Below are 13142 nucleotides of genomic sequence, written 5' to 3'. Positions count from 1 at the left end.
ATATGGGGTATCAGTGTACTCAGGACAAATTGCACAACAATTTTTGGGGTCCAATTTCTTCTCTTACCCTTGGGAAAATAAAAAATTGGGGGTGAAAAGATCATTTTTGTGAAAAAATATGATTTTTTATTTTTACGGCTCTGCATTATAAACTTCTGTGAAGCACTTGGTGGGTCAAAGTGCTCACCACACATCTAGATAAGTTCCTTAGGGGGTCTACTTTCCAAAATGGTGTCACTTGTTAGGGGTTTCAATGTTTAGGCACATCAAGGGCTCTCTAAATGCAACATGGCGTCCCATCTCAATTCCAGTCAATTTTGCATTGAAAAGTCAAATGGCGCTCCTTCCCTTCCGAGCTCTGCCCTGCGCCCAAACAATGGTTTACACCCACATATGGGGTATCAGCGTACTCAGGACAAATTGCACAACAATTTTTGGGGTCCAATTTCTTCTCTCACCCTTGGGAAAATTAAAAAATTGGGGGTGAAAAGATCATTTTTGTGAAAAAATATGATTTTTTATTTTTACGGCTCTGCATTATAAACTTCTGTAAAGCACTTGTTGGGTCAAAGTGCTCACCACACATCTAGATAAGTTCCTTAGGGGGTCTACTTTCCAAAATGGTGTCACTTGTTAGGGGTTTCAATGTTTAGGCACATCAGGGGCTCTCCAAATGCAACATGGCGTCCCATCTCAATTCCAGTCAATTTTGCATTGAAAAGTCAAATGGCGCTCCTTTGCTTCCAAGCTCTGCCATGCGCCCAAACTGTGGTTTACCCCCACATATGGGGTATCAGCGTACTCAGGACAAATTGTACAACAACTTTTGGGGTCTATTTTCTCCTGTTACCCTTGGTAAAATAAAACAAATTGGAGCTGAAATAAATTTTGTGTGAAAAAAAGTTAAATGTTCATTTTTATTTAAACATTCCAAAAATTCCTGTGAAACACCTGAAGGGTTAATAAACTTCTTGAAAGTGGTTTTGAGTACCTTGAGGGGTGCAGTTTTTAGAATGGTGTCACACTTGGGTATTTTCTATCATATAGACCCGTCAAAATGACTTCAAATGAGATGTGGTCCCTAAAAAAAAATGGTGTTGTAAAAATGAGAAATTGCTGGTCAACTTTTAACCCTTATAACTCCGTCACAAAAAAAAATTTTGGTTCCAAAATTGTGCTGATGTAAAGTAGACATGTGGGAAATGTTATTTATTAAGTATTTTGTGTGACATATGTCTGTGATTTAAGGGCATAAAAATTCAAAGTTGGAAAATTGCGAAATTTTCAAAATTTTCGCCAAATATTCGTTTTTTTCACAAATAAACACAAGTTATATCGAAGAAATTTTACCACTAACATGAAGTACAATATGTCACGAGAAAACAATGTCAGAATCGCCAAGATCCGTTGAAGCGTTCCAGAGTTATAACCTCATAAAGGGACAGTGGTCAGAATTGTAAAAATTGGCCCGGTCATTAACGTGCAAACCACCCTTGGGGGTGAAGGGGTTAATTATATATATTTTTAAAATCTTTTAAAATTTTTCCTTATTTACAAGTCATTATAGAGGAAAAAAAATCTTTCTTAACATTTTTATGCTGTAAGGTGCAATTTCTCGCTGGTTTGGAATGTTTTATGGTCAGTCCTTAAAGTGGAGTAAAAGTATGACACCATTGTTCTCAGCAGCGATCTGGGGGTCAGAGATGCTTCCAGGGGTCTTCCTCCATGCTGTTCTCCTTCCATTCAGCACTTTTCACATCCATTTGAACACTGCCCCCCCCCCCCAGACCTCTTTGTAGGGTCTGCTGGAAAAATGCTCGGCTTTCCACCAACCATCATTATACTCATTACTCTAAACGAGCACTCGAGTAGTAGGAATTGCTTGGGTCGAGCAACAAGCACCCGGGCATTTTAGTGTTCGCTCATTTCTAATCCCATCCTGCATACATAGACATTCATATGTCTATACAGAAGCTCTAACAGCTTCCACTCTTTTGGGAAGACTTTCTAAAACATTATGGAGCGGTTTATGGGAATTTTTACTCATTCATCAAGAGCAGCTTTGCTAAAGTCAGATGCTGATGTTGGGGAGAGCCTGGGACATCCTAAAGGTATTGGGGATGAGGTCCAGGTTCTGTGTAGCAGTTTGGGTTCTTCTACCCCTAACTTCTTCAACCATGTCTTCATGGAACTCGTGCACTGGACACAGTCATGAGAAAGAAAAAAGGGCCTTCCCCAAACAGTTCCCACAAAGATGGAAGCTACAATTGTCTAAAGTTCCTTGGCAGAATGAAGCATTAAGATTTCACTACAATGCAACTAAGGGGTCTTGGCCGATCACTAAAAAAACATGAAGGTTTGGATCCTGCAGTTAGGGAGCCAGCAAAGAGTTGGTGACTTTTCTGCCCTCTGCTCCTCAGCACTCGGTGTAACGTTACATGGTCTCCACTTTGTGGATGAGTTGTTGTGGTGCCTAAACATTTTCAATATTTAGGGAAAACTGACTTTTTACAAAAGTGAAATCCTACAAGACTGCACTGGGATCTGTGAGCAGTTTACCCCCAGCCATTCTGTCACACGTGTTAGTAAAGGTAGACGGCACAGCGAGGAACCTTATTATATACACTGGGGCAATGAGACTGAATGAAAAACATGAATTTAATAATTAAGAAGTTTATCCCAATACTTTTCTCCAGTGGCGTAACTAGAAAGTTATGGGCCCCGATGCGAACTTTGAAATGCCCCCCCCCCCCCCCCCCCCCGCAAAAATATTTTCCACCCAAATTCAGATTTTCCCTATTCATTTCGCACACTATAGCTTTATTGCAAAGTTGTATAGTGTGATCTCAGTGGCGTTACTATCCGGTGCCCCATCCTGGTATATATCTGTCCCCCGTACTGCCATTGTTATGTAATTTATAAAACAAAATAAACCATTATACTCATCAGGGGCTTACATAGAAGTCATGGGGATCCATATAAGAATCATAATGCACCCCCATAGTATTTCTTATAATATAATGCACCCCCATAGTCCTCTATATAATTTACTGCACAGTTCATAGTCATCCATATAGTATAATACACTCTCCATAGTCCTCCATATAGTACAATAGTATAATACACTCCTCATAGTCCTCCATATAGTATTATACACTCCTCAGTCCTCCATATAGTATAATACACTCCTCATAGTCCTCCATATATTCAAATACACTCCTCATAGTGCTCCATATAGTGTAATACACTGCTCAGTCCTCCATATAGTATAATACACTCCTCAGTCCTCCATATAGTATAATACACTGCTCATAGTGCTCTATATAGTATAATGCACCCCTCATAGTCCTCCATATAGTATACACTCCTCAGTCCTCCATATAGTATTATACACTCCTCATAGTCCTCCATATATTAAAATAGACTGCTCAGTCCTCTATATAGTATAATACACTGCTCATAGTGCTCCATGTAGCATAATGCACCGCCATCATCATCCATGTCGTACAATTCACTTCTCATAGTATAATGCACCCCATAGTTCTTCATATAGTATAATGTATTCCCCATAGTCCTCGATACAGTATAATGCAGCCCACATATAGTATAATACAGCCACCCCATAGAATATAATGCAGCCCCCCTCATAGTATAATGCTGCCCCTCCATACAGGTGCAGTGAGAAAGACATGGGCAAATGGTGACTATGGGGCAGGGGAGAAGGACACAAGGGGGCTAGGGAAGACAGGCACAATGGTGACACAGGGGGGCTAGGGAGCAAGGAAGACAGGCACAAGGGGACACATGTGGGCTAGAAGGCGGGAGAAGGGCACACGGGGACTAGTGGGCAAGGGAGACTGACACAAGGGGACAAGGGAGACTGACACAAGGGGACACAGGGGGACCAGTAGGCCAGGGAGACTGACAAGGGGACACACGAGGACTAGTGGGCAAGGGAGACTGACACAAGGGGACTAGAGGGCCAGGGAGACTGAATAGAGGACACACAGGGACTAGTGGGCAAGGGAGACTGACAAGGGGACACACGGGGACTAGTGGGCAAGGGAGATTGACACAAGGGGACACAAGGGGACTACTGGGCAAGGGAGACTGACACAAGGGAACACAGGAACTAGTGGGCAAGGGAGACTGACAAAGGCGACACGGGCACTAGTGGGCAAGGGAGACTGACACAAGGGGACAAGGTAGACTGACACAAGGGAACACACAGGGACCAGTGTGCAAGTGAGACTGACACAAAGGGACTAGTGGGCAAGGGAGACAGGCACAAGGGGACACACAGGGACCAGTGGGCAAGGCAGACTGACACAACGGGACACACAGGGACAAGGGACACAAGCACAAGGGGACAAGGGCGACAGGCACAAGGGGACACATGGGGACTAGGAGGAAGGGGAGAAGGGCACAAAAGGGCAAGGGAGACAGGCACAAGAGGAAATAAAGGGACTCCTAGGGCAGAGTAGATAGGGACACGGAGCTGCAAGGGGACAGGGGAAAACGGGGGGAGCCTTGGGAGCAAGGAAGAAGGGGGCACATGGATTATGAGGACAGGGTAGATGGGGAACACACGGTGAGAAAGGGGACAAGGGAGACTTGAGAACAGGGCAGACAGGTCACACGAGCGGCTGCTAATGACAGGAGGACAAATGCAGATCTGAGGCTTAAGGGACCCTTCGGCAGCAGGAGGAGGAGGACGCAGCAACAGATTGCAGCTTTTTAGGTTTAGGCACTCAGCCACTCACTCAAGCAGCACCAGCTCCCTTCGACCAGTCTTTCCCTTTGGTGTGGCTTTAGGACCTGTGGACACGCCTCTCTCCAGTCACAAGGTTGGATCACGTGACCGCATTAAATCCATCTTCCCCCATGAAACTGGACGACCTGCGGTGACGCCTCCCTGCTGTAATGGTTGGGTCCTTCTCCTTCACTATTGCTGGATGGACGGGCCCCTAAGCAGTCCGGGCCCGGTCGCAGCTGCGACCGCTATAGTTACGCCCCTGCTTTTCTCCATATAGTGCAATGATCCCACCAGTTTGTCAGGGAGAACACTGGAAAGATCACGCAGATCTCACCGCTGCCACCAGTTTGTCATGGGACAGAACTCTGCTTACTCCAATGGTCAGGACAATTGACTGACGACTGATGGACGCAGCTGCTTCCACTACTAGGCCGGTTATTGGGGAACTCACAGTGAGTGTATGGTAGATACACCGCCGATTATAACAAATTGAATATATATACCAGCTCCACAATGACAAAAGGAACTACTAGCTGCCACCAATCGCTTACACAGGTCGATTGGAGACCCATTATTGGTAAGGTTTGGCTTCACGGGTGCGGTTTTCAAAGCAAGTGGATCTAAGCTATTACATTTTATATAACAAATAAACAAAGGTGTTACAAAATGGAAACAAAACAATACAGTATAAACAATCTCATAAAAGATAAAGTACCAAACCTGCATCACGGAAATGGCTCAGAGCTTGACGGAGGGAGGCACTCCTTAGGAAAATGGACAGAACCCACAGCAAACTGTACCTTCCAGGACTGACAAATAACTAAACTCGAACTCTGATTATTATTAGATCAAGGTTACACCCACAAAACTCCCCTTGGTGAGCTCATGTGGGGGCCGGTTGTGGGATTTGTTAGGTCTTTTAGGATTTTATGAAATCCCCAACGTTCAGAATACCTTCACCCCTGGAGGTCCAAGGTAAGAGATATCGTTGTCATGTTTCTGATCACAATTTTACACTTCTATAGAAATTAAATCTGACATGGATAGCATCATCCATCTTACTGTAATTTACTTGGAGGTGTTAGAAAGGCCTTACAGTGATGTGAGTGAATGCATTATGCTCATCCCTTTCCTACAACGTCAAAAATAAATATCCCATAAATATCATGCAGATCCCTATATTCATCATGGACCACTGGCTCCAGAGCGCCTGTGACAATCCTTTGAACAGAGGAAGCCGATTCATTTGAACAGAGGAAAACACTGCACTTCTCCACCTGTGTGTATACAAATCCTAGACTTAGTGATTAGCTCTCAGGGTAGATCGCCGCTGTAATTACCTGTTCACGACAGGAGTGCATGTTTCAATGGAGGATGAAGTGTCAGCTCTCTATCACTTCCCTAGTTATAATTAATCCCATATGTTCTATGTGAGGGTGAAATGTCCCCTCTCCATGGAGGTCTTTATGGATTTTACAATTTTTCTCTATGACACACGGCCACAAATCAGAACATGCAGAGAGTCAGACTGCCGAGAAGTATAGCAGTACCTGCTTGTAATCTCCAATGATGGAACTATTCTTCTTTATCTCAGATTCTGCCTTATCAAGTTCTCTCCGACACATTTCCTTCAACTGAAAAATAAGATTAAGGACAATAGAAGTTTGAATTTGGGTTGCAGTTGGAATTTCTGGGCTAACTGAGGGCTCTCCGTTGTATTCGGCTTTAATTGCTCTTTCATGTGGTGTCAATGGAATCCGTTAATCAAATCATTGGCTGATCTGACCTCATCTAGTGTCGTGTTGTGAAATTGGATTTTGGGCTCCCCCGGTGGCCACTGGTGGAATTGAACTGGTGTGCATCATCCCCTCTGTTCACCTGTTTCCATCAGGATGTGGGAGTCGCTATTTAACCTTGCTCCTCTGTCACTTCCATGCCGGTCAACATTGTAATCAGAAGCCTTTCTGTGCATGTTCCTGCTGCTAGACAACTCCCAGCTAAGTTGGACTTTAGTCCTCGTTTGTTTTTGCATTTTGTTCCAGTTCACAGCTGTAGTTTTGTTTCTGTGTCTGGAAAGCTCTTGTGATCTGAAATTGCCACTCTGATGTTATGAGTTAATACTAGAGTCTTAAAGTAATTTCAGGATGGTATTTTGATAGGGTTTTCAGCTGACCATGAAAGTGCCCTTTCTGTCTTCCTGCTATCTAGTAAGCGGACCTCAATTTTGCTAAACCTATTTTCATACTACGTTTGTCATTTCATCTAAAATCACCGCCAATATATGTGGGGGCCTCTGTCTGCCTATCGGGGAAATTTCTCTAGAGGTGAGCCAGGACTATATTTTCCTCTGCCAGGATTAGTTAGTCCTCCGGCCGGCGCTGGGCGTCTAGGGATAAAAACGTAGGCAACGCTACCCGGCTACTGTTAGTTGTGCGGCAGGTTTAGTTCATGGTCAGTTTAGTTTCCATCCTTCCAAGAGCTAGGACTTATGTTTGCTGGGCTATGTTCTCTTGCCATTGAGAACCATAACAGTTTGACCGGCCAAAAAGGGTTAAATTATTTGACAGAGAAAGGAGAGAAAAGAGAAGTCTGCTGAAGATTTTTTTTTTTTTTCCCTTCCCTTCAGTTCTGAGTGTGCTTGTAATTGAATCTCTTGCAAGTCTGCCTATATTGCAGCCTTTCTCTCTCTCTCTCTCCTTCTAATCCTGGAATGGCTCTGTGTTCACCTGTTTAAAATGGATATTCAGAGTTTAGCTGCAGGTTTGAATAATCTCACCACGAAAGTTCAAAATTTACAAGATTTTGTTGTTCATGTTCCTATATCTGAACCTAGAATTCCTTTGCCTGAATTTTTCTCGGGGAATAGATCTTGCTTTCAAAATTTCAAAAATAATTGCAAGTTGTTTTTGTCCCTGAAATCTCGCTCTGCTGGAGATCCTGCTCAGCAGGTCAGGATTGTGATTTCCTTGCTCCGGGGCGACCCTCAGGATTGGGCTTTTGCATTGGCTCCAGGGGATCCTGCGTTGCTCAATGTGGATGCGTTTTTTCTGGCCTTGGGGTTGCTTTATGAGGAACCTCAGTTATAGCTTCAGGCGGAAAAGGCCTTGATGTCCCTATCTCAGGGGCAAGACGAAGCTGAAATATACTGCCAGAAATTCCGTAAATGGGCTGTGCTTACTCAGTGGAATGAGTGCGCCCTGGCGGCGAATTTCAGAGAGGGTCTCTCTGATGCCATTAAGGATGTTATGGTGGGGTTCCCTGTGCCTGCGGGTCTGAATGAGTCCATGACAATGGCTATCCAGATCGATAGGCGTCTGCGGGAGCGCAAACCTGTGCACCATTTGGCGGTGTCTACTGAGAAGACGCCAGAGAATATGCAATGTGATAGAATTCTGTCCAGAAGTGAACGGCAGAATTTAAGACGAAAAAATGGGTTGTGCTTCTATTGCGGTGATTCAACTCATGTTATATCAGCATGCTCTAAGCGTACTAAGAAGCTTGATAAGTCTGTTTCAATTGGCACTTTACAGTCTAAGTTTATTCTATCTGTGACCCTGATTTGTTCTTTATCATCTATTACCGCGGATGCCTATGTCGACTCTGGCGCCGCTTTGAGTCTTATGGATTGGTCCTTTGCCAAACGCTGTGGGTATGATTTGGAGCCTCTTGAAACTCCTATACCCCTGAAGGGGATTGACTCCACCCCATTGGCTAGTAATAAACCACAATACTGGACACAAGTAACTATGCGGATTAATCCGGATCATCAGGAGATTATTCGCTTTCTTGTGCTGTATAACCTACATGATGTGTTGGTGCTTGGATTGCCATGGCTGCAATCTCATAACCCAGTCCTTGACTGGAAAGCTATGTCTGTGTTAAGCTGGGGATGTAAGGGGAAGCATGGGGACGTACCTGTGGTTTCCATTTCATCATCTATTCCCTCTGAGATTCCTGAATTCTTGACTGAATATCGTGACGTTTTTGAAGAACCTAAGCTTGGTTCATTACCTCCGCACCGGGAGTGCGATTGTGCCATAGATTTGATTCCGGGTAGTAAATACCCTAAGGGTCGTTTATTTAATCTGTCTGTGCCTGAACATGCTGCTATGCGAGAATATATAAAGGAGTCCTTGGAAAAGGGACATATTCGTCCTTCGTCATCTCCCTTAGGAGCCGGTTTTTTCTTTGTGGCTAAGAAAGATGGCTCTTTGAGACCGTGTATTGATTATCGGCTTTTGAATAAAATCACGGTTAAATATCAATATCCGTTGCCACTGCTGACTGATTTGTTTGCTCGCATAAAGGGGGCCAAGTGGTTCTCTAAGATAGATCTCCGTGGGGCGTATAATTTGGTGCGAATTAAGCAGGGGGATGAGTGGAAGACCGCATTTAATACGCCCGAGGGCCACTTTGAGTATTTGGTGATGCCTTTTGGTCTTTCAAATGCCCCTTCAGTCTTTCAGTCCTTTATGCATGACATTTTCTGTGATTATTTGGATAAATTTATGATTGTGTATCTGGATGATATTTTGATTTTTTCGGATGACTGGGACTCTCATGTCCAGCAGGTCAGGAGGGTTTTTCAGGTTTTGCGGTCTAATTCCTTGTGTGTGAAGGGTTCTAAGTGTGTTTTTGGGGTTCAAAAGATTTCCTTTTTGGGATATATTTTTTCCCCCTCTTCCATCGAGATGGATCCTGTCAAGGTTCAGGCTATTTGTGATTGGACGCAACCCTCTTCTCTTAAGAGTCTTCAGAAATTTTTGGGCTTTGCTAACTTTTATCGTCGATTTATTGCTGGTTTTTCTGATGTTGTTAAACCATTGACTGATTTGACTAAGAAGGGTGCTGATGTTGCTGATTGGTCCCCTGCTGCTGTGGAGGCCTTTCGGGAGCTTAAGCGCCGCTTTTCTTCCGCCCCTGTGTTGCGTCAGCCTGATGTTGCTCTTCCTTTTCAGGTTGAGGTCGACGCTTCTGAAATCGGAGCTGGGGCAGTTTTGTCGCAGAGAAGTTCCGATTGTTCCGTGATGAGACCTTGTGCCTTTTTCTCGCGTAAATTTTCGCCCGCCGAGCGGAATTATGATGTTGGGAATCGGGAGCTTTTGGCCATGAAGTGGGCTTTTGAGGAGTGGCGTCATTGGCTTGAGGGGGCTAGACATCAGGTGGTGGTATTGACTGACCACAAAAATCTAATTTATCTTGAGTCCGCCAGACGCCTGAATCCTAGACAGGCGCGCTGGTCGTTGTTTTTCTCTCGGTTTAATTTTGTGGTGTCCTACCTGCCGGGTTCTAAGAATGTTAAGGCGGATGCCCTTTCTAGGAGTTTTGAGCCTGACTCCCCTGGTAACTCTGAACCTACAGGTATCCTTAAGGATGGAGTGATATTGTCTGCCGTTTCTCCAGACCTGCGGCGGGCCTTGCAGGAGTTTCAGGCGGATAGACCTGATCGTTGCCCACCTGGTAGACTGTTTGTTCCTGATGATTGGACCAGTAAAGTCATTTCTGAGGTTCATTCTTCTGCGTTGACAGGTCATCCTGGAATCTTTGGTACCAGGGATTTGGTGGCAAGGTCCTTCTGGTGGCCTTCCCTGTCTCGAGATGTGCGAGGCTTTGTGCAGTCTTGTGACGTTTGTGCTCGGGCCAAGCCTTGTTGTTCTCGGGCTAGTGGATTGTTGTTGCCCTTGCCTATCCCGAAGAGGCCCTGGACGCACATCTCGATGGATTTTATTTCGGATCTTCCTGTTTCTCAGAAGATGTCTGTCATCTGGGTGGTGTGTGACCGTTTCTCTAAGATGGTCCATTTGGTTCCCCTGCCTAAGTTGCCTTCTTCTTCCGAGTTGGTTCCTCTGTTTTTTCAAAATGTGGTCCGTTTGCATGGTATTCCGGAGAATATCGTTTCTGACAGAGGAACCCAATTCGTGTCTAGATTTTGGCGAGCATTCTGTGCTAGGATGGGCATAGATTTGTCTTTCTCGTCTGCTTTCCATCCTCAGACAAATGGCCAGACCAAGCGGACGAATCAGACCTTGGAGACATATTTGAGGTGTTTTGTGTCTGCAGATCAGGATGATTGGGTTGCTTTTTTGCCTTTAGCGGAGTTTGCCCTCAATAATCGGGCCAGCTCTGCCACCTTGGTGTCTCCTTTTTTCTGTAATTCGGGGTTTCATCCTCGATTTTCTTCTGGTCAGGTGGAATCTTCGGATTGTCCTGGAGTGGATGCTGTGGTGGAGAGGTTGCATCAGATTTGGGGGCAGGTAGTGGACAATTTGAAGTTGTCCCAGGAGAAGACTCAGCTTTTTGCCAACCGCCGGCGTAGGGTTGGTCCTCGGCTTTGTGTTGGGGACTTGGTGTGGTTGTCTTCTCGTTTTGTCCCTATGAGGGTTTCTTCTCCTAAGTTTAAGCCTCGGTTCATCGGCCCGTACAAGATATTGGAGATTCTTAACCCTGTGTCCTTCCGTTTGGACCTCCCTGCATCTTTTTCTATTCATAATGTTTTTCATCGGTCATTGTTGCGCAGGTATGAGGTACCGGTTGTGCCTTCCGTTGAGCCTCCTGCTCCGGTGTTGGTTGAGGGCGAGTTGGAGTACGTTGTGGAAAAAATCTTGGACTCCCGTGTTTCCAGACGGAAACTCCAGTATCTGGTCAAATGGAAGGGATACGGTCAGGAGGATAATTCTTGGGTGACTGCCTCTGATGTTCATGCCTCCGATCTGGTCCGTGCCTTTCATAGGGCTCATCCTGATCGCCCTGGTGGTTCTGGTGAGGGTTCGGTGCCCCCTCCTTGAGGGGGGGGTACTGTTGTGAAATTGGATTTTGGGCTCCCCCGGTGGCCACTGGTGGAATTGAACTGGTGTGCATCATCCCCTCTGTTCACCTGTTTCCATCAGGATGTGGGAGTCGCTATTTAACCTTGCTCCTCTGTCACTTCCATGCCGGTCAACATTGTAATCAGAAGCCTTTCTGTGCATGTTCCTGCTGCTAGACAACTCCCAGCTAAATTGGACTTTAGTCCTCGTTTGTTTTTGCATTTTGTTCCAGTTCACTGCTGTAGTTTCGTTTCTGTGTCTGGAAAGCTCTTGTGATCTGAAATTGCCACTCTGATGTTATGAGTTAATACTAGAGTCTTAAAGTAATTTCAGGATGGTATTTTGATAGGGTTTTCAGCTGACCATGAAAGTGCCCTTTCTGTCTTCCTGCTATCTAGTAAGCGGACCTCAATTTTGCTAAACCTATTTTCATACTACGTTTGTCATTTCATCTAAAATCACCGCCAATATATGTGGGGGCCTCTGTCTGCCTATCGGGGAAATTTCTCTAGAGGTGAGCCAGGACTATATTTTCCTCTGCCAGGATTAGTTAGTCCTCCGGCCGGCGCTGGGCGTCTAGGGATAAAAACGTAGGCAACGCTACCCGGCTACTGTTAGTTGTGCGGCAGGTTTAGTTCATGGTCAGTTTAGTTTCCATCCTTCCAAGAGCTAGGACTTATGTTTGCTGGGCTATGTTCTCTTGCCATTGAGAACCATAACAGTGTCGTTACCCATACATTGAAGAAGTCAATATATAATCTGAGCCTGCATGACGGTAAATGGAAATTAAACAAACCTTTGATTATCACAGTTCTGAAGAGAGCTAGATCGGTGAAAAACCTGCAGACAATGCACAGATTTATATATCGGACAGGCTTCGGGAGAGCGGAGGATCTTTTACTTTACGTGGATCATAAAGATACAGAACATCCACAAAAAAATATATATTTTTCTTTTCAATATCAGAGAGGAGATGGGAAGATCTGGGTCAGGCCAGCCCCCCACTAGGTGATAGCCCACCTTCTTTCACAGACCTACCTTACCATATTCCAGCACTGATCAGATTTGCCAGGAGCTGTCAATCAGTAGAGCTGCTCGGCTGACTTTGGCAGCCAATCAGATCTCGATGTCCTACTTAAAGGAGTTGGCAACTACTTTTACTAATGTACCCATGGTGAAGATAACATAGAAAACAATGCTGGTCTGGTAGTTGAGTAAGTTCACCGCTGGTCTTCTGACTTCCTCTGTCAGTTGGGAGCATCAGGTGATCATGGCAGTCAGCTGCAGGGAGTGTCCGTGTCCACTGCAGCAATCACTTGGCATCACTCGCTGAAAGAGGAAGCCAGGAGAGCAGTGGGGGACACATTCAAGAGTATGGAGAGTAGTGCCAGTCTGGTAGATATGTGTTTAGCTTGTTTTTGATCTCTCACCATCAGCAATTAGCCTTTAGTACATTTATAAAATGTAGCGAATAACCCAATTAACCTTCCCTATCTGTAAAGCGGTGTATCAGATATTGTGTTCGATGGAGTACTCTGGTGCCCTCACTGGACAGCAGGTCTGGAGTTCTGACCTGGCCC

At 45.0% G+C, this 13142-nt stretch overlaps 1 protein-coding gene across 4 annotated transcripts in view; it reads right to left on the bottom strand.

Moving 5' to 3' along the window:
- The window catches only part of LOC143804921 (rab GTPase-activating protein 1-like), a 137729-nt gene that overhangs the window by 110829 nt on the left and 13758 nt on the right, over positions 1-13142 (bottom strand). For all 4 annotated transcript variants that reach the window (XM_077283524.1, XM_077283523.1, XM_077283522.1 and 1 more), the window contains exon 3: positions 6307-6390. In XM_077283524.1, the coding sequence (XP_077139639.1) occupies positions 6307-6390 (84 nt within the window). The remainder of the gene's footprint in view (positions 1-6306; positions 6391-13142) is intronic.

This window comes from Ranitomeya variabilis, chromosome 2 (assembly GCF_051348905.1).
Source record: "Ranitomeya variabilis isolate aRanVar5 chromosome 2, aRanVar5.hap1, whole genome shotgun sequence".
NCBI classification, from domain to species: domain Eukaryota; kingdom Metazoa; phylum Chordata; class Amphibia; order Anura; family Dendrobatidae; genus Ranitomeya; species Ranitomeya variabilis.
Note: the sequence above shows the minus strand (reverse complement) of the source record. Positions and strands in the feature narration are given on the sequence as shown.